Source organism: Podarcis bocagei (assembly GCF_964188305.1).
Source record: "Podarcis bocagei genome assembly, chromosome: 6".
Lineage (NCBI taxonomy): Eukaryota > Metazoa > Chordata > Lepidosauria > Squamata > Lacertidae > Podarcis > Podarcis bocagei.
In genome coordinates this window covers 53,712,236-53,737,974 of record NC_138130.1, presented here as the reverse complement: position 1 = coordinate 53,737,974, position 25,739 = coordinate 53,712,236, and the positions used below count along the sequence as shown (strand labels likewise).

The 25,739-nt window shown below is 40.1% G+C and overlaps 2 protein-coding genes across 3 annotated transcripts in view; both read left to right on the top strand.

Moving 5' to 3' along the window:
- MORC3 (MORC family CW-type zinc finger 3) overlaps positions 1 to 6,448 on the top strand; it is a 29,329-nt gene extending 22,881 nt beyond the window's left edge. Inside the window, exons 12-17 of the mRNA XM_081198748.1 lie at positions 34 to 105; positions 655 to 697; positions 1,763 to 1,935; positions 2,080 to 2,923; positions 3,808 to 3,899; positions 5,504 to 6,448. Of these exons, the coding sequence (XP_081054874.1) occupies positions 34 to 105; positions 655 to 697; positions 1,763 to 1,935; positions 2,080 to 2,923; positions 3,808 to 3,899; positions 5,504 to 5,654 (1,375 nt within the window). The 3' untranslated portion in view covers positions 5,655 to 6,448. The remainder of the gene's footprint in view (positions 1 to 33; positions 106 to 654; positions 698 to 1,762; positions 1,936 to 2,079; positions 2,924 to 3,807; positions 3,900 to 5,503) is intronic.
- Positions 6,449 to 9,314: 2,866 nt separating this feature from the next.
- On the top strand, positions 9,315 to 24,604 carry CHAF1B (chromatin assembly factor 1 subunit B). 2 transcript variants are annotated; one of them, XM_081198766.1, is made up of 14 exons: positions 9,315 to 9,441; positions 10,709 to 10,835; positions 12,541 to 12,673; positions 14,095 to 14,215; positions 14,781 to 14,884; positions 15,898 to 15,994; positions 16,305 to 16,389; positions 18,132 to 18,225; positions 19,706 to 19,775; positions 19,862 to 19,953; positions 20,727 to 20,883; positions 22,361 to 22,774; positions 23,223 to 23,317; positions 23,741 to 24,604. In XM_081198766.1, exons 2-14 carry the CDS (start codon positions 10,710 to 10,712, stop codon positions 23,848 to 23,850), a joined length of 1,698 nt encoding a protein of 565 aa, XP_081054892.1. In that variant the 5' UTR covers positions 9,315 to 9,441; position 10,709; the 3' UTR covers positions 23,851 to 24,604. The 2 variants fall into 2 exon arrangements, with proteins under 2 accessions (XP_081054892.1, XP_081054893.1); XM_081198767.1 differs by lacking the exon at positions 9,315 to 9,441 and adding an exon at positions 10,249 to 10,401.
- Positions 24,605 to 25,739: the final 1,135 nt, after the last annotated feature.

Genomic DNA, 25,739 nt, shown 5'->3' with positions numbered 1-25,739 from the left:
TTAAAAAAATATATATTCCTTTCTTAAAATTAGAAATTGCAATGTGGATGAAGAACCTGAAGATGATGATTTATTAATTCCATATGAGAAAAAGTTTAAGAAAAGGTGAGCATTAAATAAAAACGGGAAGTTGAAATGTTGGCTTTTTTATGTGTTCCATCAAACAATTTTGAAGACAGGCACTAGGAAGTTTATTCTGTAGAGTTTTAAATGGGTAATATGCTTACTTCTAGCAAACCCATTATGTTTCGAATACGTTTTTGCTATTTAAGTCAAGAAATCCACAAAAGAATTCACTAGTCCAAAACATACCTTCATTTGACAATACAAAAGTGAACTTTGTCCTTTTCACTAATGGTTGTGTGCTCTCACCATTAGAAGTTATAGTGAGCTACATAGAATCATAGAATTGTGGAGTTGGAAGGGACCTTGAGGGTCATCTAGTCCAGCCCCCTACAATGCAGGGATGCTGCCCACAGCTGTCCCTTGATGGGCTCAAACCACCAACAGCAAGACACACTAACCCATTTCAATACAGGAGGGCTATAACATAAGTTATTGATGCAAAAGGTCATGTTAAACAACAAGTTAATATTAGATAGCATATACATATATACTGAGCATAAACCATGATACTTTTTCTTCTCAATGCAGAGACAGGGAGAAATTAAAGAAAAGGATAGAGCTTAGCCAGCAGGTAGGTGACCGATTATCTTGACATGTTTATTTCTTTGTTTGTGGAAGCAATGCTAAATTACATGCAAGTTTTCCTATACTGTACCAGGTTCATTTTTTGCATGGAAAGCAGCAAAGGATACTTTAGCTTCTTCCTCCATTTTTGTGTGTCTTGTCTTGAATATACATTCTCTCCAGGTCAGAATTTAGCCAAGGATATAAACTTTCCTAGGGGTGAAGGCAGGATTATGATCAGTGTACCATGGATTGACAGTTGGCAAACTTGCCACTTTACCAATTGCAGAAAGAGTAGTGTAAAAGTTGAGGAGGCAATTCACTATTTCCTGGCTCCACTGCTGGATACAAATGCTGCTGTCATCAATCTCCATATCTTCTCCACTTTGAGGATGCTGAATAATCGTAACACTTGAACCATGGAAAGAGGTTACAGCAGTGGAGATGATTGATTGCGATCAATGCCATCTAGATTGGTGGCCAGCACTGCCTTCTGTGGGAGAGAGTTTTGTAGTTTAACTATGTGCTGCGTGTAAAAAAAAAGTACAGTGGTACCTCGGGTTAAGTACTTACTTTGTTCTGGAGGTCCGTTCCTAACCTGAAACTGTTCTTAACCTGAAGCACCACTTGAGCTAATGGGGCCTCCTCCTGCTGCTGTGCCGCCGGAGCATGATTTCTGTTCTCACCCTGAAGCAAAGTACTTAACCCGAGGTACTGTTTCTGGGTTAGTGGAGTCTGTAACCTGAAGCGTATGTAACCTGAAGCGTATGGAACCCGAGGTACCACTGCACTTCCTTTTATGTGTCCTGAATCTTCCTGTTTCTGTGCGTACGTATATTTGATGACTGTTTACATATTCTGGTTTAATCTAATTTACTCAGTAGTCAAATTTCGAGGTAGAGCGATATGGCTAAAACCTGTAACTGAGCTGCCAAGGCTTTTCCCGCAGCCCATCCAGCCATATATGTTGTCATTTTGTGGTGACTGCAGAGAGCTCAAGGGAAAAGTCGCAGTGATGGAAGTGAATGATGTTTTCTTCTCTAATTGTAATGACATAATGCTGTTTCTACAGATTTATAACGAAATGTATTTACAAACAACGGCTGCCTTGTCCAGTGCACCTCCATTATTGAGTGAAACTATTCCAATGTTTCATGCAGAAGCTTCAAACGTGTCGCTTACGAGACCTCAAAACAAATCAAACAGCACATCAGTATCATCGCCTCATTCTGATCCTGAAAATAGGTCAGTAAATAAAATGCAAGAATATTTCCACCTACTTTCCCCATTTGCTTGTGCTGTTTTTTTAAATTAACATTTTCTGGAGCTTAGCCTTTAAAGAAAAAAACTGCTAATATGATTTCTGTTACTTTGCTTTTGTTTCTTTAGCCTTAAACGAAAACTTTCTAATGCTGATGCGCCACTACCTTTTAAGATCACAAAAGTGACTAGCCAAGCATTTGAGAAAAAGAAGCAAGATGATGATGATGTTATCATTTTGGAAGAGAACAGTACTCCAAAACCTGACGCTCTGGAATGTGACATCACAATAGTAAAAGTTGAAGGTGGGGCTGATGTTGATTTCAGTAATATTGAGGGAGAAATTTCTATGAACAGAGATGCTTGTTCAGAAACAAATGGTTCAAAAGGAACTGCAGCAACACAAACTGAAACAGAGGAACTTGTAGTAAAAAAGGAAGAAGCTGAGGGCAATGCAGATAATCAGCTGTCCAGATCAGAACATGAAATAACACTTACAGAACATCTTCATGTTTCGGAGGCTGATATTGTGAATGCAGACATTAAGATAAATGAATTAAGCCTTCAACTGCTTTCATCCAACAGTGAAAAAGAAAAATATCAACAGCAATGTGATACATTGGTTAAAGAATTAACACTGTTAAAGCAAAAACTAATGGATACAAATGGCAAGCATGTGCAAAAGGGAATATGTCCTCAGTCTACAGAAACAAAAAGTATAATATCAGATGCAGAACTCAAAAAAGTTAAAGAAAAAAGTAAAGAAGAGATATTCATTCTGTATGAACAGGCATTGAAAGAGATGAGAACACTGAAACAACAGTGTGATACTCTGCAGAACTTAAAATCTGAATGTCGTAAATGTAAAAATATTGAGAATAAAAGTGAAGCAGATGACATGGCTGTGCAACTGGGTGATGTTTTCAGACAGCTGGACAATTGCAGCATTGAAAGAGACCAATATAAAAATGAGGTAAGTTTCATAATTCAGTACATAGAAAGGCTGGGTTGATATTTAGATTTACTTGTTTTGGGTTTCAGTCTCACACTTAACCTTAAATCCATTACCTTAACTTAATTTTAATGGAATGTACAGTGGCGCCTCGCAAGACGAAAAGAATCCGTTCTGTGATTCTCTTCGTCTAGCGGTTTTTTCGTCTTGCAAAGCAAGCCCATTGACGGATTAGCGGATTAGCGCTATTAGCGGCTTTAGCGGATTTTAGCGGCTTATCTGCTGATCGGATCAGCTGATAAGCGGCTTAGCGGCTTAGAAAAAGGTGGGGAAAGGGAAAAAAACCAGCAGGAACTCGCAAGACATTGTCGTCTTGCGAAGCAAGCCCATAGGAAATTCGTTTTGCGAAGCACCTCCAAAACGGAAAACTCTTTCGTCTAGCGAGTTTTCCGTCTTGCGAGGCATTCGTCTTGCGGGGAACCACTGTATATAAAAGGGTCTTTCAGAATTAGAGCATGCATTTCCTATAGAATTCAAGTGCCTTTGAAATCAGTGAGACTTAAATAAAAACAAAAGTTCTTTGGAACTGAGAAATTAGCCAGTGAGAACATCCTTTGACTTGAGGTAGCCAGATTTGGTGGAAAGAGAAGACCTATTATAGAAAAATAGTGTTTAGTTCAGATTTGTGCAAACCAAAATATTGTAAGTAAATCAGACATATCAGGCTTCCGAAAAACATTTGCAAACCGGAACACTCACTTCCGGGTTTGCGGCGTTCAGGAGCCGATTTGTTTGACAGCCAAGCCATTCAGGAACCAAGGTACTACTGTATACTGTAACAAGTATTTCACTTTTGTTTTTCATTTTCAAAAATGCAGGTATATAAAGCTTTGATTTACTTTCAGATTGAACTCCTGGAAATGGAAAAAACTCAGCTGGGCTTGCAATGTGAGCAGCTGAAAGCAGAACTTGCAGAGTTAAAAACTAATGGAGAAAGGTATATATTCCTACTAAGAAGCCCGATTTGTGCATGAAAAAGCATGGAAAGGCTCTAAACTTACACTTTCATCTATTTTCAAACCTACCTTCAGGAAACCTTTGCACATGAATGTCTACCAAGAATCCATATTGCAGAGAATTCCTAAGCATGAAGCACACACTCAGTTCAAGCAGGGCATTTACCAGGTTTTGGGTCTCGTCACCCACCTTGCCATGTCAGTGAAGACTGCAACCTAGAACACACCCAACATTCTCATGTTGCTGTGCAATGCTGAGGAATAAGATAATTGTGAAGAAGCTCTTTTACTTTTCTTCTCTTTGAGGAACTGATGGCAATCTTCTTAGATAGGACTGGCCCTTGTGGTGCCATCGAGATGTTGTTGGACTCCCATCAGCCACAGCCACCATGGCCAGTGGTCAAAGATGATGATAACATTTGGGGCAGGGATGTGCATTGGCTATCCCTGTTCTAAGGAAACTCAGGCTTCTCCATAATGCTGTTTATACAGTGATACCTTGGTTTACAGCCATAATCCGTTCCGGAGGTCCGGTTGTAAACCAAGGCAGGTTGTAACCCAAAGCGCGCTTTCGCCAATGGGGCCTCAAAAAAAATATGGGTTGTAATCCCCAAAAATGGGTTGTGATCCAAAAAAAAGGGACACACTTCAGAGTTTGATGTGGTTGTAATCCAAAATGGTTGTAATCCAAAACAGTTGCAAACCAAGGTACCACTGTATCGTGTTACACCATCCAAACCACTGATCTAAATTACCTAATTCATTCCACCCAAATACTACATGCCACATAAACCACTTAAAGGTTTCGATGGTGAAGCATGATATTAATCCTACTTTTGAATGAATGAATGTCCTAGTGTAGCATGTGATTGCTGGTGTAATCATACGAACCTTTTCTTGTTGTTTGTAGCTGTAGCAAGTATGTAGGAAAAGGATCTATACAATACCAAAAACAGTTTTACATAAACACTGTTTACCATTTCTGGTGAAACTTATTTTCAGATGTTTTCTATGTTAAATAAACAAAATTAATAGACAAGGTGAGCTTCAATATAACATCTCTATTCTATGTAACATTTCAGTTTAATTGGTTTAAAGTGTCGTTTAATGTATTCTTTAAAACAATATGTCAAATTTGTAACAGACTATAAAATAGCGATAGAAATGGGAAAGGAATGAATGAACAGTTGAGCAAATGATGATTTAAAGCATGGGTAGGCAAACTAAGGCCTGGGGGCCGGATCCAGCCCAGTCACCTTCTAAATGCAGCCCGCTGACGGTCCGGGAATCAGTGTGTTTTTACATGAGTAGAATGTGCCCTTTTATTTAAAATGCATCTCTGGGTTATTTGTGGGGCATAGGAATTTGTTCATTCCCCCCAATATATATATATATATATATATATATATATATATATATATATATATATATATATATATATATATAGTCCGGTCCTCCACAAGGGCTGAGGGACAGTGGACTGGCCCCCTGCTGAAAAAGTTTGCTGACCTCTGATTTAAAGTACTGAACTTATCTTCACCATACCTGTAATTTTAACTGATGTTCTCAATCTTCTCTTTCTTAGCGTGAAGCTGCGATCCCTGCGAGTTAACGTGGGACAGTTACTAGGAACAATAATGCCTGAACTTAATGTGCATCAAATCAATCCTGACATTGGCATAGTCGATGAAATTCTAGGGCAAGTTCTGGAGCAATTGCGTGAAAGCACTACTTAATTTTGTTTCCCCTGCAGTCTCAACATACCTTATTGTCACGTTTCCAACCTGTAAAGACTGTTCATTTTAGTGCCATAGTACACATGAAAACTGGTCCGGTTTCCTTTTAGGCTTCTGCTGCAAAGGGGGCTGCTTTTTATTGGAACTGCAGCTTCTGGGGTGGGGGTGAGGGTAACATTTTCCTTCCATACTGTGGTTTGTGACAAAAATCACCCTTTCCCTGCAACAGCTATTAGCCCCAGAAGATAAGCAAGTAGCATTTCCCCCCAAATTACTAGTATTTTATAGAGGCCTGTGAGTATTTCTAAACTTTGATACACGATTATGTATTATAAGCTGATTAAAAGTATTGTAAAACAATTATGTCACAGTATGTTTCTAAAACAAATATCAACTCATGTTCTTAATTTTGATAAAGTTGTCAAAAAATAACCATAGATATTATGTACCTTTTTCATTTTCTTGAAAGCAACATTTTTCCAATGAGTGGTTATTGATATTTCAACCTTATAGTGTATATGCTAGTTAAGGATATTGCAAACAAATTCTTTCAAATTATACTGTTTTGTTTAAGTAAAAGATAACAATTTTTCAAAATATGGCCACATGGTTCTAAGGAGCAATTTTTACATACTTTTTTCTTTAATTATGTATTTGTTTTTCATTATTCTCTGAATGAATTGTACAGTCTGGGTTGAAAAAAATGTGACTCTATGGAGAATATTATTTAAATTTATACTGTACATTAATACTTTGAAGAAAAGTGAATAAATGTAAATAATTTTTTATTTCCATGAAGTTAATCAAAAGATGTATATTTTGGACTAAATGTGGGGGGGCACATAATGGTGTTCTGAGTGACAAGAAGAATTCTGTATCCGGGTAAATTGTTCCCTATTAAAACAAAACCTGGTTTTTTTTGTTTCCTTCTAATTATGAGCATTTACAGCACAGTCCTAATCATGCCTACTCGTTGGTAAGTCCTACTAAATTCATTGGGCCTTACTCCCACATAAGTACTTTAAATTGTGTACTTGTTTCTCATCTTAGCAAACTAAATATTTATCTCCATAATCCAGCAAGTTAACTTGAGGTGCAATCCAGTAATTTGTGTTTAAATGTCAGGACTTGTGGCTTTACCTCATGGGATAGCAGACCCTCGCACCTTATCAAGAACTTATGATGAAACTCAGTTGATATTTCAACAGCATTCTGTCTATAGTTTATAGGGCTAATCCTGAGGAACTCATGTTCTCTTAGGCATGTGGAGCACTTCAATTCACATGAATTTTAGCCTTCTAGCCGAACTACATGTGGAAACCTGGGTGTTTGGACTGATGTCAAATTCACATCCAATTCCTTTCTGATATATGCATCTGATTTAAAAGTGTGTGTGTGAAAACTATACTTACACATTATATGTCCTTTTCTTTGATTCCTAAGAGAGGTTTTTAGGACTCTCAGTTCCTTTGATTTTAAATTATTGAATTGTAGACTTGGAAAGGGACCACAAGGGTCATCTAGTCCAACCCCCTGCAATTCAGGAATCTGCCCAGAAATGGGGCTCAAACACACAACCCTGAGATTAGGAGTCTCATGCTCTACCAACTGATCTATTGTTGAGGGTAATCTTGGTTTGGGGAATAGGAGTTGGCTATTGCTTAGACTACAATAGAGGCAAGTCTAACAGCGGGCTTTGGACAGATGGAGAAGTCTCTTATCTTTCTCACTGTAAACTATTAAGTTGGGGTGGGGAAGGGTTACAGTTCTTGACAAGTTGAAAACTGCCCCACCAGAGAGAAGAAATAAGGAGCTGTCATTACAAGTTAACTTCCTATGCCTCCCCATCCATTACATCAGGGCTGCTAGATGATAGAATGAGATTTACTGGTACATCTCTGGGTGATTTGCAGTTGATCAGCAAGCTTTTCCATATATTAATGAAACCCAGAATTGGACACAGTACTCCAGGTGCAGTTTGAACAAGGAAAAACAGTGTGGTACTATAACTTCCCTTAATCTGGACACTATACTGTACTTCTGTTGATGCAGCCTAGAATAGCATTAGCTTTTTATGCTGCTGCATCACACTGTTGACTCATGTTATGTTTGTGGCTCACTAAGAAGACACCTGGATCCTTTCCCCATGTGCTGCTAGTAAGCCAGGTGTCCCCCATCTTATATTTGTGCAGCTGGTTCTTCCTAAGTGCAGAACCTTACATTTGTCCCTGCTGAAATTCATTTTGTTGGTTTCGGCCTATTTCTCCAATCTTGTCATTTTGAATCCTGATTCTGTCTTCGGTGGCATTAGCTACCCTCCCAGTTTGCTGTCATCTGCAAATTTGATGAGCATCCCCTCAATTTCTTCGTCTATTGCCATTCAAATAGTGTGTGTGAGGGGCATCTTGTGACTGGTTATGTGGGGTGGGGTTTGGCACCCCTAGCAAGAAGTATAGTGACAGGGAGATGCAGTGAGAGGTGGCATAACGTCAGTTTTGACTTATCTAAAGGTAAAGGGACCCCTGACCATTAGGTCCAGTCATGACCGACTCTGGGGTTGCGGCGCTCATCTTGCTTTATTGGCCAAGGGAGCCGGCATACAGCTTCCATCTACTTGTAATCAAATCAAAATAAGTTTTCTGTATATAGCTTATGTCTCGATCTACCTGCAAACAAATTGGGATGCACGCACAATGAACAGGCCATCTGGAAGTAGCGCTCGAGATGTGGAACAGCCCAATAAAACTCCCTATTCAGTGACCAAAGTCTGAACTATGACATTCCATTCAGATATATTAGCTTGGGCTAATAGTAGGTAGGGATAAGCATTGTGAGATCCTTGAAATGTCGGTGGCCAGACTCATGGGCTTAGCCAGGATTTTTGTTGGGGGGGGCAGGCCTTTTGTTATGGGGGGCAGAACCTTAGCTATGTATTCTTGTTGATTTTTATTGATGGGGGGCAGTTGCAACTCCCTCCACCCTTGGCCACGCCCATTGCCAGACAATCAGAAAAATATTTGCCTCAGCCACTAGCCATAGCAATAAAAATAAAACGAACTGAAGGCAAGAGGTAAAAACTATATAAAATATCTGTTGGGGGGGTTGCATCAATAATAATAGATATTGTTCCATTTGGCCCGTCTAAAAGCATTGCAGCTTTCGCCAGACTTAAGCTTTGAACAGGTAGATTTTTAGGATCTCTTCTAGGTGTCTTAAGCTGACATGGAGACGCAGCGCATAGTTAACTCGCCTTGCGACCTATGTTTCGCCCTATCTTTTTAGAGAGCGACTGTCGCTCAAAGGAACCCTTTTGCCAATCACAGCAGCACTTTCAAGTTACAGGTAGGTAGCCGTGTTGGTCTGCCGTAGTCGAAACAAAATTTAAAAAATCCTTCCAGCAGCACCTTGGAGACCAACTAAGTTTGTTATTGCTATGAGCTTTCCTGTGCATGCACACTTTAAATGAGACTTTAAATTTAAATGAGCACTTTAAATGAGAGCAAAGAGGCTTTTCCCGGACAAAAACCCTCTTGCAATCCTGCAAAGCCCCTGCCAAAAGGGAACAAGAAACAACGGGCGGGGAGCAAGCAAGGAAAGGAGCCGTAAGGGAGAAGCGGGGGCGGCGCTTTCCTCAGAGGTGGCGCCTTTTCCCCCCCGGCTCCTCCTTCCAGAACCTTAGAGCCTCGAGTACGCAGGCGCGAGCGCGGGAACCGGGAACCGGGGTTTGAGTTTCTGACGAACTTTCTGCCCGCGCAGTCCGGGGTGGCTCTCCCGCTCCTTCTTGCAGGTACGTGAGGAAAGAGCCAGGAAGGGGAGGGGAGGGGAGACTCTTGGGTGGAAGCTGTACGGAAACGGGCAGCGGGGCCCCTCTCTCCTCCTGCTTCCGAGGGGGAACCATCTGCTTCCCTCCCCCCTCCGAGAGTATCTACGGAAGCAAAGGCGTTTGGCGTGTAGGGCGATAACTAGGGTCCTCCAGGTCCCTTGAGTGATGCTCACCCCTTCCCTGCGGTATATCATAAACACGGGCGTGCATGTCAAGGTGTCTGCGCAGGTGATGCAACGTCACCTGGCGTTATGGGTCAGGGGAGGGTGCCTACACTGCAGGGGGAGGTGGATGCCATTGAGTTATGTGGTCCAGGAAGTGCTAGTGTGGAGAGAATGGGCTGAAATCAGCCCAGCCATGAAAAGGTGAGGGCAGTTCTAGCAAGGCTGCGGGTCATCAACGAGCCCTGCCGCCCGCAGCAACTGTCTATGAGACATGCACTTGCCTGCTTTCCAGGATTATAATGTATTGAGGTCAGATGATGTTTGTGATGTGCTTTGAAGTACATCACTGGGAAAGTGCTGGCATTATTATTATTATTATTAATCTCCACTCTCACAGAAAGAGCTTGGATGCTTAACCCATTAGCAGTAAGGAGTGCTCTCCTTAACAAACACACACAAACTTTATGCCTTTGGAAACAAATACCTTGTTTTGCTGCTCATCAGTGAAGCTCCATGGGAAGTAGTTATTTTCTTTGTCCCACTTATTTTCTTTACTTTTCCAGCTATTATTATTCAATTTTCTATACCAAAGGGCATCAGAGGGCAGTTTACAATATAAAAACACAGGGATACATAACAAGCACAAGCACAAGCAAAAACAATGCCACCCACCCACCCCACCTCCAGTTTAAAAGGCCAATGTTTGTTCAATTAGCCAAAGGCCTGGGCGAAGAGGAATGATTTTGCCCAGCACCTAAAGGTATGTAACAGGCACCAGGTGAGCCTCCCTGGGGAGAGCAACTGCCTTAATAGTATATGGGAAGGAAAGAACAGGAGTGACAATCCATGTCTATAATCACTGTATTTTTAAAAATGCATCTTGTGCAACGTGCTACAATAACTTACAACTGAATTAAACAATATAAGATAAAATAATATATTACTACTATGAAAAATTGTATTCCTGTGCCTGTGAAAACTGCTCAGTTCATTATCACATGGAACAGTGCATCACTTTTGAGTTTCATTGCTGTGAAAGTCAAAATGTCTGTGTTTGCTTTGAAAAGGATGAAAGTATTCACTTGTGAAATTGCATGGCACAATAAAGAACCAGTGTACAGCTTAGACTTTCAACATGGCACTGATGGAAAAATCAATAGATTGGCTTCTGCTGGAGTGGACACTGCTGTTCGTGTGAGTCACAAACATTAATCTATGGGATACTGCTAAATCTTCTATATTTGTACAAATGTAACAAGAGAGAAACATTTATGTTTGTAGGGGGCAAGAGCAGAGTAACTCCTTATTTCTGTAAACAAATCTTGATCTACATCTCCTGGCTACAACACAGAGACAGGGCTAATGCTACAATTGTTTTAACTGTTTAATTTTTTAACATTTGTGTGGCAGTTTTGTTGTTGTTTGTTTTAATTGAGGGAGAGGAGAGGAGAACTCCAGTTGAACACTGGTTAGGGCTCATCAGTGAGCCTAAGTAGTAGCCATGAAGGCGGCAAGGAAGCCACTCTTTGCTGCCTCCATTGCATCCTTATTGTGCTGTCCGACAAAGCTTTTTGAGTAACTAAATTGGCTAATTAATTGCTTGTAAGCCGCTCTGAGCCCGGCCTTGGCTGGGGAGGGCGTGGTATAAATAAAAATTGTGGTTCGAGGACCCGACCCCCGTGTGGTGAAATAAAGACACAAGGACACGTGATATATGGTTAATGGGCAAGAAAAGGCCACAACTTTATTGGTTACAGCAATGGAAAAGGTATTGGCTTAGGCATTGGATGATGGGTTATTCAACCAGTAGGTGGAGCCTGTCGATGCTGATCCGACTCTAGGCTCACCCCTGTTGTCACCGAGGGTCGTGCCAAGGCCTCCCGCCAAGCAGGCATCGGACGGATACACGACCCCCAGATTCCTTTAACGGAATACCCCTAAAAAATTGAAGGCATAGGCGATGGCCACACCTAGCACTTCGACACACCACAACACATTATTCCAATGCCTAACCTATCCGCCAATACCACAAAAAAGTTGTGACGATTGCTACGAGGTAGGCGAAAAAACCAAATAGCCTAGTGCCAAGTGGAAAAACTCCTACCAGGCCCCCCAGGCAACGGGGCGACCAACCTAAGGTCCATAGCAAGGCCAAAAACCTAAGCCCTGACTAAAAGGGAGTGGAGGGTGGGTGACTTCCCGAGGAGGCGACGACGGAGAATGAGGCCGGGGAAAGGCTGTCGCTGCAGCAAAAAGCTGCTGAACACGCCCCCTCAGCGGCACCTGGTTGGGTGGCCCACAGAGGGGGCGTGAGCGCCAGCCAGGTGAGCTGGAGGCAGGGGGCTACGCCCCCTGCTAGGCGGAGCTCCGGCTCCCGACCACAACCCCTCCCCTCTCTTTCAGGGAGGAGAGTCTTTATTATTATTATTATTATTAATTAAACAATCTATGGCCTTTTAAAGGGGGGGAGAGTATTGTTTTTGTTTGTCATTACGGTATATATTTTTGTGTTTTTATATTGTAAACTGTCCTGTAATCTTTGGATGAAGGGTGGTATAGAAAAGGAATGAATGAATGAAAATAAATATTATAAAGTTTCTTTGTAGTATGTTGTGTTTAATTTTACAGGTATGAAAATAATTGTAGCTAAATTATATGAGATCACTATAAATGTGTCAATGGATATTATATATGAGGTTCGGGTTTGAAAGAGGACTGTTTGTATTATAAAATGAGTTGTCAAAAGTTAAGTATCTTTTTAGTTATCTTGACATTTATGTTCTCTTTTATGATGAGTATGTATGTCTCTCAAAAATCAGTGAAATTCATGTTCATGAAATTTCATGAGGTTTTGGGATATGATTGTTTACTGTCTCTGACTATAATATTTCATAACTAGATATGGAAAGTAGAAAAGGGACCAGATGGGAAAGCAATTGTGGAATTCTTGTCCAATTTAGCTCGCCATACCAAAGCTGTGAATGTTGTGCGTTTTGCTCCCAGTGGTGAGATTCTAGCATCTGGTGGAGATGGTATGTATTAAATCAATACTGAACTCTTCCCATTTAATTGATTATTTTGTAATTTGTAATAATATAATGTATCTAATTTAATACTATATATTCTGTTACAAAGGACCACATACAATAGCACCTCAGATAACCCATTAACACAAAATTAGATGGATAAGTGGATATTCTGAACCTTAGATAATTTTTAAAAATAAAAATAAAAATACTGTTTTCATTAACAGAACAAATGTACTGAATCATATAGACAGAATGGGTATTACAGTAATACAAATTATATCCTTTACATTGTTGAAATTTTTAAAAGTCTTATTACATTTGTATCCCACCTTTCTTCCAAGGAGCTCAAGCTGGTGTTCATAGTTCTCTCCCCATTTTATCCTCACAACCACCCTGTGAAGTAGGTCAGGCTAAGATACGATGACTGACTCAAGGGGGTTTGAACCCTGCTCTCCCAGGTCCTCGTTCAACAATACAACACTACACACACCAATAAACTAAAGTAATATTCACAACCTCCTCTTAAACATTCTTGCATGTTTTTGATCTGTTCCAGTATAGCTCAAAAAAAATCTTGCTCAGTTTTTAACAGTGGCGTAGCATGGGGGGTGCAGGGGGGGCCGGCCGCACCGGGCGCAACATCTGGGGGTTAGGGTTAGGGGCGCAAATCCATGGGTTAGGGGGCGCAAATTACTTGCCTTGCTCCGGGTGCTGACAACCCACGCTACACCACTGGTTTTTAAATGACTTTCATCAGATTTTAGACTGTCCACATTATTTATAACCTCTTTGACAATGTTGTGCATAGTTTTTCCAAAAATATAATCATCTATTATGTAAAATGTTTTGAAGACTGGGCAGGTGAAACACAGTGATTATTGCACTGAAATCCTCAAAACTATTTCACTGAAATGGAAAAAAAAGCACCAATAATAAGTTGACTCACTCGTGTGAAATGGCAGTTTACCCAATCTTAGACCAAACACCTTGTCCAGAAGCACAAAAATATTTGGCTATAATTTTTTTTAGCTCTGCTGCTTGGGGTAAAAATGTCCTTATGCTTTTGTACATTTTCAGATGTTTTTAAATGTTTTGAATACATTTTTAAAAATTTAATAACCTTGTTCTACCACTTTGATGCTTGCCATCTTAGGCTTCTTTGGGAGGACAGGTAGGGTGAAGACCTGATAATTAATTAATTAATTAATTTAATGAACACAAAAACAAATGTTTTGTATATTGTCCAGTGAAATCCAAGCATATCTACTCAGAAGTAACCCCTGTTGTGTTCATTGGCGCTTACTCCCAGGTTTGCAGCCTAATCACGGCTACTAGTGTGTACTATATAATACTGCACTGTCGTGATAAAATGACGGGGAGAATGAAGTTGTGAAAAATGTTCTCATTGAGATTAATTTTCACAGATGCTGCGATTTTGTTGTGGAAGTTGAATGATAACAAAGAGCAAGAGCCAACAGTATTTCAGGATGGTGATGATGATAACCAACTAAACAAGGAGAACTGGACAGTAATTAAAACTTTAAGGTATGATTTGTTGCTTTTGGTTAAGTTTCACTGAGTGATCTATTCAGTTTTAATAGCAGCTGCTGGCGATATCACACATCATTTTTTAAAAAATAGTTTATTATAGCTGCAACCTTTAATTTTTAGGCTATAGCTTTGTGGTTTATCTTCAGGACTTTCTAGATTCCAAAAAGTAACCCAAAAATAAAAAATACATGGAGTCAGCATACTTGTATCTTATATAGTTTCTTTCTTTTCTGTGTTTCTAATTCATAACTGTTTGGTAAGTTTATGGAAAATGAATGAATGAAAGAGATAGATGATAGAGATGTATTAAGATTACCAGTTTCTGTGTCTGTTTCTTCACTTCTGCTTGCTCTTCTGCTCCTCCCTCTGTCTCTCACACACTGAGGGTTGGTGGACCCTCCAGAACAGAGTTTGGTGCTGTGAAGTGCAATGCTGGGAGAAGATGGGAAATGGGACATGCATCATTTTATGTCACCCTCCATGCAATATAGGGGTAAAAGAAAAGTGAGTGTATGTTGCCCATAACTTTGTTGCCCTCTGTGTATGTGCTTAATTCCAGAGGTCATTTGGAAGATGTGTATGATATTTGCTGGACCCCTGATGGAAACTTCATGGCATCTGCATCAGTTGACAACACAGCTATAATGTGGGATGTCAGTAAAGGTAATTGCTATGATTTTGTTTTTATGTGAACCTATCCTTTCTTCTTGAGTTTTTCCCAGTTTTAGACTTTAGGACTGCTGTACCTGGGACGCGGGTGGCGCTGTGATCTAAACCACAGAGCCTAGGGCTTGCCGATCAGAAGGTCGGCAGTTCGAATCCCCACGACGGGGTGAGCTCCCATTGCTCAGTCCCTGCTCCTGCCAACCTAGCAGTTCGAAAGCACGTCAAAGTGCAAGTAGATAAATAGGTACTGCTCTGGCAGGAAGGTAAACTACCTTTCCGTGTGCTGCTCTGGTTCACCAGAAGCGGCTTAGTCATGCTGGCCACATGACCCGGAAGCTGTACGCTGGCTCTGTTGGCCAGTAAAGCGAGATGAGCGCTGCAACCCCAGAGTCATTCACGACTGGACCTAACGGTCAGGGGTCCCTTTACCTGGGAAATATGCTCTGAAAATCTTGGCAAACTGCTATTAACATTCCTGTCCAGTATGAAAAGAATGGTTTGATTCATTATTAAGGTAATCCAGCACTATTGTATTCTCTGTGGCCTTCAACAGGTCTATGGTCTCACACTACTTTAGGGTTGTCTACTGAAGGTTGGCTTTTAGGATAAGCACAATAAAGATTAAGCATGTTGATAAATAATGACCATGGTAGTTGTCTACTAGATAGAAAATAATGCTGTTTTTGTAAAACTGTGGGGTTCAAACAGATTTGTAGGTGGAATGCCTTGTTATGAGGAAGGAATACGGCCTATTAAAAGTCCTTTAAAATTAGATCAGTGTCTATTCTGATTTGTGTGTGTGTCAGTTTTCCAAGCAAACAATATTTCAGAGGTAGCCATAATTTGAGTTTCTACTTCATTTGGGCTCATGGAAGCTCCTCCATGTAAAACAATGGTTTAGCATTGTGTACAAGCCACACCAAAGAGAATGATTGATCCAAATTATTTCTGCATTAGTTATCATATGACATCTCATTTAAAAAGCAATTCACTGTTAATATTACTTCCAGGGCAAAAGGTTTCTATTTTTAATGAACACAAAAGTTACGTTCAAGGAGTAACCTGGGACCCTGCAGGACAGTATATTGCAACTCTTAGTTGTGATAGGTAAGTCATTAATGCTGGGGAAGAGAAATTTCCATGGATGTCTTTTACTTTTTATATTTTGTTTCCTATAGTGTTTAGAATAGTTCATTATTTAAATGCTAGCTTTCCTGAATGGAATGAATTTGGTTGCTTTAAAATGCCTATTTCCCTTAGTCCTGTAGGATCGCCTTGTTTCCACTGTTCAGAATAAGACCAGTGCTATAGTGTCTTCTTCTTGCTACCCTTTAACATATATATATATATTAATCATACAGAACATAAAAGAGGGTGGGTGTTTTGTTTGTAATTAACAGCTTTCCTTTTTATGTAGGGTTTTGAGAGTGTATAATACGCAGACTAAGAGAGTGGCATTTAACGTTACCAAAATGCCGTCGGGCAGAGGATCTGAAGGAGAGGTTAGAATTTTTTGTTTTTTTAAACAACTGATGTTTCAAAACATAATTCTTGGTGGGTTGAGGGAATCTCTTCTCTGGTTACACGTCTAAAGAAGTTATTATTTATTTTTATTTTATTACTTCCTAAAATTTATATGCTACTTGATTGCAGAAAACCTCAAAGTGGTTTACAACCTGTAAAGAAGTTATTGGTATAAACATTATCTTATCACTGGAAATACAAATACCAGAACAACAGGGCAAATTCTGTCTGTCTGTGCTTCATTCTGTTTTCTTAACCCTTCTCCCCCCCTGCAAACTGGAAAGGGAGAGGAAGTGAGAAGGCAAACATTGATCCTATTCCTCTTTGCATGCTGCAAATATGAACTATTTCTGTTGCACTTCCTTTCTTATTCTGACCCATCCAACTATTGTTCCTTCATTCCTCCCCACCCCAAAGCATTACTCAAAGGAAGGTGCAGGACAGGTATTTATTAATGAAGGGAAATCTATGGTACATCTTTCAGGGTTGCTTCAAACCTAGAGAGAGAGAGAGAGAGAGAGAGAAAGGGAGAGAGAATATCAGTATACAGTGGTACCTCGGGTTAAGTACTTAATTCGTTCCGGAGGTCCGTTCCTAACCTGAAACTGTTCTTAACCTGAAGCACCACTTTAGCTAATGGGGCCTCCTGCTGTTGCCGCGCCACCGGAGCACGATTTCTGTTCTCATCCTGAAGCAAAGTTCTTAACCTGAAGCACTATTTCTGGGTTAGCGGAGTCTGTAACCTGAAGCGTATGTAACCCAAAGTGTATGTAACCTGAGGTACCACTGTACTTGTACATGAAAAGCCTTTTGCGCCAACACTTCTCACATTGTGGTGAACCGCTTTCTACACAAGGATAGCTTCATGTTGGAAAACTGTAATGTGTGAAGCAGCCCTTACTAATAAATGAATCTAGATCAGGATTACGTAAATGTAAGGCCTAGTTAGTTTTCCATGGCTATGCAAATAAAGTGTACTTCATCTTCACCATTATAGTTCCAAGGCACATGGGAGTATTTATAGAATCACAATCCCTTGAACTCTGTGAAGTGGTTCAGTGTGACTGTTGGATACATCTATAAAAACTGAATGGATGTACAGTGGAACCTCGGTTTTCGAACGTAATCTGTTCCGGAAAACCATTCAACTTCTGAAACGTTTGAAAACCAAGGATCAAAGGGCTATTGGCAAATTCCATTGAGAAAAATGAGAAACGCGCCTTGGAAGCCGTTCAACTTCCGAGGCACAGAAGTATTCACTTCCGGGTTTTCGGCGTTTGGCTGCTGAAATGTTTGGCAGCCGAGACATTCCAAAACTGAGGTTCCACTGTACAGTGGTACCTCGGGTTACATATGCTTCAGGTTACATACGCTTCAGGTTACAGACTCCGCTAACCCAGAAATAGTGCTTCAGGTTAAGAACTTTGCTTCAGGATGAGAACAGAAATCAGGCGCCGGTGGCGCAGCAGCAGCATGAGGCCCCATTAGCTAAAGTGGTGCTTCAGGTTAAGAACAGTTTCAGGTTAAGAACGGACCTCCGGAATGAATTAAGTTCTTAACCTGAGGTACCACTGTATCTAAAGGAAATAGGGAGACACTCCTTAGCTGTAGAGTGCTCTAGCCTTTCCATTAAAAGGACACAGAGTGGATGCATGCTCTTAGTTGTACAGTAACGGAGTAAGTAGCCGTTGTCAAGTTTAATTGTTGTCAAATTCTTCAGGTGAAAAGCTATCGAATGTTTCATGATGACAGCATGAAGTCATTCTTTCGGAGGCTTACTTTTACACCTGATGGCTCTCTGCTTCTTGTTCCTGGTAAGTGCAGATATTTCATTTCCTTCATCCAGCCCTGCAGCAAAGAATGGCGTGTGGTGTTTTCAGCATTTGGTGAAAAACCGCTTGTGTGTATTAGAATTTATTACCAAACACGTGCCTTCTCTCACCTCCAGGAATTTTGTAATATTTCCATTACGGTATAAATAAAATAATAATAAATAAAGATGATGGCCAGCATTAGTCACACTTGGAATAGATCAGTTGAAATCAATGGATTTAAATCAAATACCCCCTATAAAAATAATAAACCAAAAATGGTGGCAAGCTTTTCAACCCAATAAAATATTTCTGCCTTGAAAACACTAGGAATGAACTAAAGGAAAAGTAATTCAGTATGTGCAGCTGCATGTTTTCCCTTCTTTCTTCAGGTATCCATATTACAACCTGTCATATGTTTGTACCAATGCCACATTCCCCTACTGTTTAAGTCTCCATTCACTGCTTGCTACAATTCCCATTATCCCTGACCACCGGTCCTGTTAGCTAGGGATGATGGGAGTTGTAGTCCAAAAACAGCTGGAGGACCGAGTTTGGGGGTGCCTCTCCTAAATGATGTGTCTTACCAATAGGAAAAGAGTAACAGAGTTATTCTGATATTGAGCTGCTTTTTATTATGTATCTTATGAAGCTGATATCAATTATATTTGATAGGACGATGCTATAGATAACAATGTAGTGGTGTATTTGTATTTATTATGTCTTTGTTATGAAACACTGAGTTTAATGTTTACAGAAATGTAATATAAAATGAAAGTGACTATTTGTTCAGAAGCAAGTCTCACTGCAGCTTTTATCGTTTGCATTCCTTTTTCCACCTTATGCTCCATTTCTAACATTTCGAAACAAGCTGCTTGTATTTTTTCAAATATTTTTGCAAGATTGCCCTCTATAAGATGACAGTTTCATTTGACTTGAGGCATTCCTAATTTTGCAGTATTGGGATGAGAGTACCATGTCCAAAATTAGGCCGGGCCCCCTGGATGGTGCCAATACAAATAGCACTCTGAAATCAGCTTCATTAGTGACCCACATTTAACTAACATATCCCACATAATTAATACTGTTTGCATACAAGTCTGTGTGCAAGTACGCACTGTCCTGTTACTGATTTTGCATTAGAAATGTAGGCTGAGTGTAAGCAGAAGATGAATACTTCAAAATGTACACTGTACTTACTCCCTAGAAACTTGGGGAGACAGACCATGTACATTTGCAGCCAAAGAAAAAATGCAAATTGATTACAAGTTGATGATATGCAACACACATTTGGCATTAATACTGAGCCCCTAACTGCATTCCTGTAGGTTGAAGTCACACTGTGAGTTGTTGGAAAGCTTAGTAACAATAGGAGAGAACCTAAAGTTTGGTTTATGTTAGTGTTTGGGGATTTTTTAGTTAAGTAATAGCCTTAAAGATTATGTGCAAAACTAACATGATGGCACTACTTTAACTTTCTCAGCAGGCTGTGTGGAATCAGGAGAAAATGTAACAAACACTACTTACGTTTTTTCCAGAAAAAATCTGAAAAGGTAAGGTCTTACTGGATGTATATTCATTCATATTTTAAACTCATATGGCAAATGCCATTTCCTAAAAATAATCCTCTTCTTATTAGGCCTATAGCTCATTTACCTTGTCCCGGAAAGGCAACCTTAGCTGTTCGTTGCTGCCCCATCTACTTTGAGCTCAGGTCTGCACTTAACAAAGGTATTGTAAATCCATTCGAGAATATATTGTAGATATTTTGAAATATATTAAATCTGGCTGTGTTAAAGGGTATACTGTTCAACATCTTAGCTTTCTAATGGTTATTTGGGGTTGCATTGCATCACAAATGCTGTTTGCTTATTCTTGTAAGGATTCAATTTCTTTTTTACATGCTGTTAGAATATTTTTGTACAGGATAATAACATTTTAGTATTTGTTAACAGGTGAATGTCCTCATAAAAGATACCAGGTCCCTCAAACTGAATTGCACGAGGATAGGACCTTTGCACCTTGTCCATATCACCGCAACATACTGTTTTCTTAACAGTGCCTTGGTTGCAAATTAAACCTTAAGAGTTAGAAAAGTTATTCACTTCTAGCAGTTGTTTCAACTTTCAGAAAATGAGAGGGAAAATGTTGAACAATTACTTTTCCAAAAGTATGCATAAGAGCAGCTAGGGGCCAGATCTTTTCTCCCAACCCATGTGCTCCATTCTGAAAGTGCAAGGAACAAACTGCAGGCATCCTTTAAATGTGTGTTTTATCAGTGCTGTGTAGCATTCATTTGGGAATGTGTTGTAAATATTCTTACATATGTGCAGAATGCATTGTTAAAAAGCAACATTCTTATTTTCCATTGCTACAATAGAATTAAAGAGAGAGATCCTCATTGTCCTTCATCCTCCTAAATTGCAGGAGAGGATATGGTTGTGGAAGGCTGAGGGTCTAAAATGGCAAATGGTATTTAATTTGAAACTCTCTTCACATTTTAGAAGACGCTTCCAAGAAAACTGGTCTGATAAATCTACCCTATCGGATGGTTTTTGCTGTTGCTTCAGAAGATTCTGTGCTCTTCTATGACACAGAGCAATCCTTTCCTTTTGGTTATGTATCTAATATACATTACCACACTATTAGTGACATTTCGTGGTAGGTAATTTGTTTATTTATTAGATTTATATGCTGCCTTTCTGCACCCAAGGCAATATACAATTAAAAAACTAAAACATACAAAAATAAAGACTGAAGAGTCCATTAATGCAAACTGGGGGTTGATGGCATATGTGCTTCCTGGCCTGCAGTCCCTGGCCTTCTGCCTTCCTTCAGAGCATGCAGGACACTTGTGATTGCTTGTCACAACTGACTTGAATATTTTTGATATACTGATCACATGGTAAAGATTCTTTAATCTTAGCTTCCATTCTCAGCACCACCAAGCACCTTGTAAATATTTTTCTTCCAGAGGAGCAACAAATATGGAGTCTTGTCAGAGCATTGATTTAACTTTAGTAAGGCAGAATGTTACTGTAAAACAGAAAATGTTACTTTTTCACACATCTGAACTTTCCTGTGTATAGTAAGTCATGTCGTTATGGAACTATGGTGAACTTGATTTTAAATACCGTATTTTTCGCTCTATAACACGCACCCGACCATAACACGCACGTAGTTTTTAGAGGAGGAAAATCCGTAGGCATGCCACCCGTAGGCATTCCCTCCATAACACACACAGACATTTCCCCTTACTTTCTAGGAGGAAAAAAGTGAGTGCTATGGTGCAAAAAATACGGTATTACTGCAAGCCTTCTATTTCTCATCATTCTGGGCATGGTCACTAAAATAACTTTTGGCACTGTTCCAAAAACTGTTCCTTTGTTCAGAAGTAGCATGGCCCATCTAAACTTTAACAACAGGAAATTGTTTCCTTTCCATATAGGTAATTGTTTCCTTTCATACAAACCCAGGACTTCAGACTGCTTGTAGCATTTGGGGATTTGTCATTTATGGCATGGGCATTGGCAACAATAACCTCTGTGATTACCTGAAGCTCCAAAATGTCTCATTGTCATAACCAAAACTGCTATGGGTGAGATCAGTGAACTCTGGCTCCAGCTCATGCACTGCATTTATATTCACATATTTGTTTTTCTTTTATCTACCAGATTTATATGGCTAATCCATATCATAAGTTCTCTAGGCAGTTCACAAAACAAATACAACATTTAAAATACCATGCAAAATAATCAAGATACAAATAAAACAATTGAAAACAAAAAAACAATTAAAATGCAAGTGTCAAAACTAAGGAGTGGACCATAAGACTTAGGACAGTGGTTCTCAATTTGAAAGTCTTCACCTGTCCCTGAAAAGGCCTCAAAGAGGGTGTTGGGCAAACCCCCACTGTAAGGCTGTTCCATAACAGAGGTGCCACTTCCCAAAAGGCTCTGTTAGCTGCCCATCCCATGTTGTTGGTGGGGGTAGCCAGAGCAGGGCTTCTGAAGAAGTTATTTCCACAAAGTCAAATGTAAGTCATTTACACTCCAAACATGCTTTATGTTCATATTTCCAATACTGAAATGCAACTGAGGCACTTAAACTTCTTTTTAATTCCCTAAACAAACACCAGGTCTAGTGATGGATCCTTTCTTGCTATTTCTTCTACGGATGGATATTGTTCTTTTGTGACTTTTGAAGAAGATGAGCTTGGAATACCACTGAAAGAGAAGCCAGCTGTAAGTGCCGGGACCCCCAGCACAGCTGAGAAAAAAATGAAAAAGGGCCAGTCGTCCAGTGTTACCTCCCCAGTTCCAAAACCAGCGGATGGCACTCCTCCTAATAAGACCACGGATCCAAGCAGCCCAGCTGTGCAATGCAAGACTCCGATAAACAGCAAAGAGTTGCCCTCAACACCTATTGCTGTCAGAAAACCCCCAGTGCCCTCTTTGGAAGAGAAGAAACCTATGCAGCCATCAAGCTCAAAAGCAAACCAACCCAGGAGGGTTACCCTTAATACCTTACAAGCATGGAGCAAGGCACCAAGGTGAGCGTAATGCAACCAGGCTCTTCTGGTAGGTATGAAACAGCCTTACAAAGGAAATTCTGGCAGATGTAGTGCCAGGAAGCATTGCCTGGTCCTCAATGAAGCTTCTGCTCAGACTTCATTATATTTGTAGTACCATCTATGTACATGGTGCTTTATAAAGAACAGGTATGAGAGGTCCCTATCCCAGGAGTCTTACAATCTTAAACAGACACAGGGAAAAGTCAAAGGAAGAAATGCAGAGATGGGTAAACATATTTAAGTGTAGACTCTCTTAACGGGACTGAGCTCTAGCCATGGAGTCAAAGGAAAGGAGGGTTGGAAGGAGCCAGAGAAAGACAGTTAGAGACATAGCATGAGGAAAGTGGGAGTCTGGAAAACTCTGCATGTGTGTAAGGGTGTCAAGATGTCAAGCGTTCTCAGTTTTTAAATATTTAATTGCTTTTAGGAGAGTTGCCTTAATCCCTCTAAATGCAGACACTCAAGACTCATCGCCTTCCGATCCCATCTCTACAACTGCTTCCACGGCAACGGTTCAACATGGTAAAATATCTTACTGCTGATAGCTTTTCAAAAAGTGTCGAATGAGTGTTGCTCTAACTGTATTTGCCTCCACAATTCATGATTGCACTGGGGGTTGGCATGGGCGGCACAGTAAATATACCCTGCTCATTTTCATAAATTGGGAATGTGTGATATTACTGTGGAAGAGCAATGTTTGCCTGCTTGCGCAGCAGAAATCCACGTGCACAACGGGACTTCATGTTTCTCTACTCCCTGCTTCACCCTCCCAAAACCTGCACCAAGTGTCCCCCAAACACTCCGGATCGGAAGGAGAAGCAACATAGTGCAAGTGGGCACCAAATATACGCTATGTTGAATCTTACCCACTGTCTTGTTGTCCCAGTAGTTTTAACCTTCTGAAAACCTGAAACCTAAAAATAATGATTTTCTTAATTATTTCAGAGAGGCCATCACCACCTGAAGACCCTTTGCAAAATCCACCACCTCCTAAGCGTCTTAAATCTGATGAAACTTCCATCTCTGAATTAACTGAAAATGAAAATAAAATGTAAAGCCACTACTAAAGTGCTGAACTTCAATGAATGCCTTGCCTGCAGAATGCAAGAGTTGTCCAAAGAATACTTGCAAAAGCCACATCATGTGAAATGGACGCCAAGCATTCTAAGCAAAAAGTTGACTGTGCAGTAGGCTCTTTAGAGTCTGCGGATGTGGAAATCTCACCTGGTTGCAAATGTGTATTATTTCAGTAGTCCTTTACACACTTAAGTTGTCCTGGAAGTCTGTATCTGGCAGACAAAGGCTGCTTTAAATAAAGGGTGTCTGCTTCACAAACTAATTTGCTCCATGTAGTCCCACAGAATTTTGTGAAACTAATGCATTCTGTCTTCATTCATTCATTCCTTCATGTTATGTTATCTTCCTGTACCAATTAAATGCAAAATTAGAAAATCCAAGCTTTTTCAGCTACGTGCAAATGGCAAGGTGCCAGAGTTTTAAGGCAAGTCTTCAATGGGCAGTTATATAAACTGGTTTGAAAACAAAGTTTAGAATCTAAAACTGCTACTTTTCTCTACATAAAACACAGGCAAAGTTAATTTAAAAGTCTCATGGGGTTTTAATATGTCATGCAAACATTACAGATGGTTACACTTCCTTTCTACTTAAGAGTGCTTAAAAAAACTTGAAAGAGGGGTTCCAATGATAAAAATTCTTGAAAGGTTTTTGTCATTTGTGAGTGCTTTTATGCTTGCTAAGAATAGCAATATGATGCAGTGCTTGGAATAAAAAGTTGAACATTCATATTAACTTTCCTGTCCATGTTTTCTCTGGAATTTGGTTTCATTCATTCCTAGTCAGAGTGAGAAATCATACATGGGGGGACGGGATGTATTTAGTTTTATTTAAGTATCTGTTAATGGAAATGTTTGCAGTAGATGCAAATGGATTCTGCTGCAGTCTGAAGTAGATGGTTAGACTAACTTTAAAAGATTAAGGGTGATAGACTATTTTTGTTCTTGCAAACTGAGCAAATTCTAAAACTACTGCTGTGGTGAAATGCTGTACATGTTTATGTGGAAGGAAATCATGCAAGCTTAAAGCAACTTGTTTTCATGTAAATCTGTATATGGCTTCAGCCTGAGTCCTGTTTCACATGAACACTAAGGTTCACTCAAGCTACATGTACAGTCATACCTCAAAAGTCGAACGCCTTGCGAGTTGAACATTTTGGCTCCCAAGCACCGCAAACCCGGAAGTGATTGTTCCGGTTTTCAAATGTTCTTTGGAACCCGAACATCCCGATGTGGCTTCTGATTGGCTGCAGGAGCTTCTAATTGGCTGCAGGAGCTGTGCCTTGGTTTCTGAATGTTTTAGACTAACGGACTTCCGGAATGGATTCCGTTTAACTTCCAAGGTACACTGTAGTTGAATCTCAATGGCTGCTGCTGCTGCTACATATATTCAGTTTCTAACAACTTCCACTATGCTTGATTGGCTGTAATATTGTAACAAGTTTTCATATACAGTATTAAATGCATGAGGTAAACTGAGAACATCATGAAGAGAGAGAGATATTATTTAGAGTACATCCAGAATCAATCAAGTTAGACTTAATGAAAACATGCAGGAATGCAATTAAAATCATATCTCTAGTTAACATAAATACACCTATTGCACAGATAGTAAACTGTGCAATAGGTGTATTTATGTTAACTAGAGATATGATTTTAAACTGCCCTGAGACTTTTGGGTGACTGTGGGTAAGGTTAAGGTTAAGGGACCCCTGACCGTTAGGTCCAGTCGCGGACGTCTCTGGAGTTGCGCACTCATCTCGCTCTATAGGCCGAGGGAGCCGGCGTTTGTCCGCAGACAGCTTCCGGGTCATGTGGCCAGCATGACTATCCCACTTCTGGCGAACCAGAGCAGTGCACGGAAACACCGT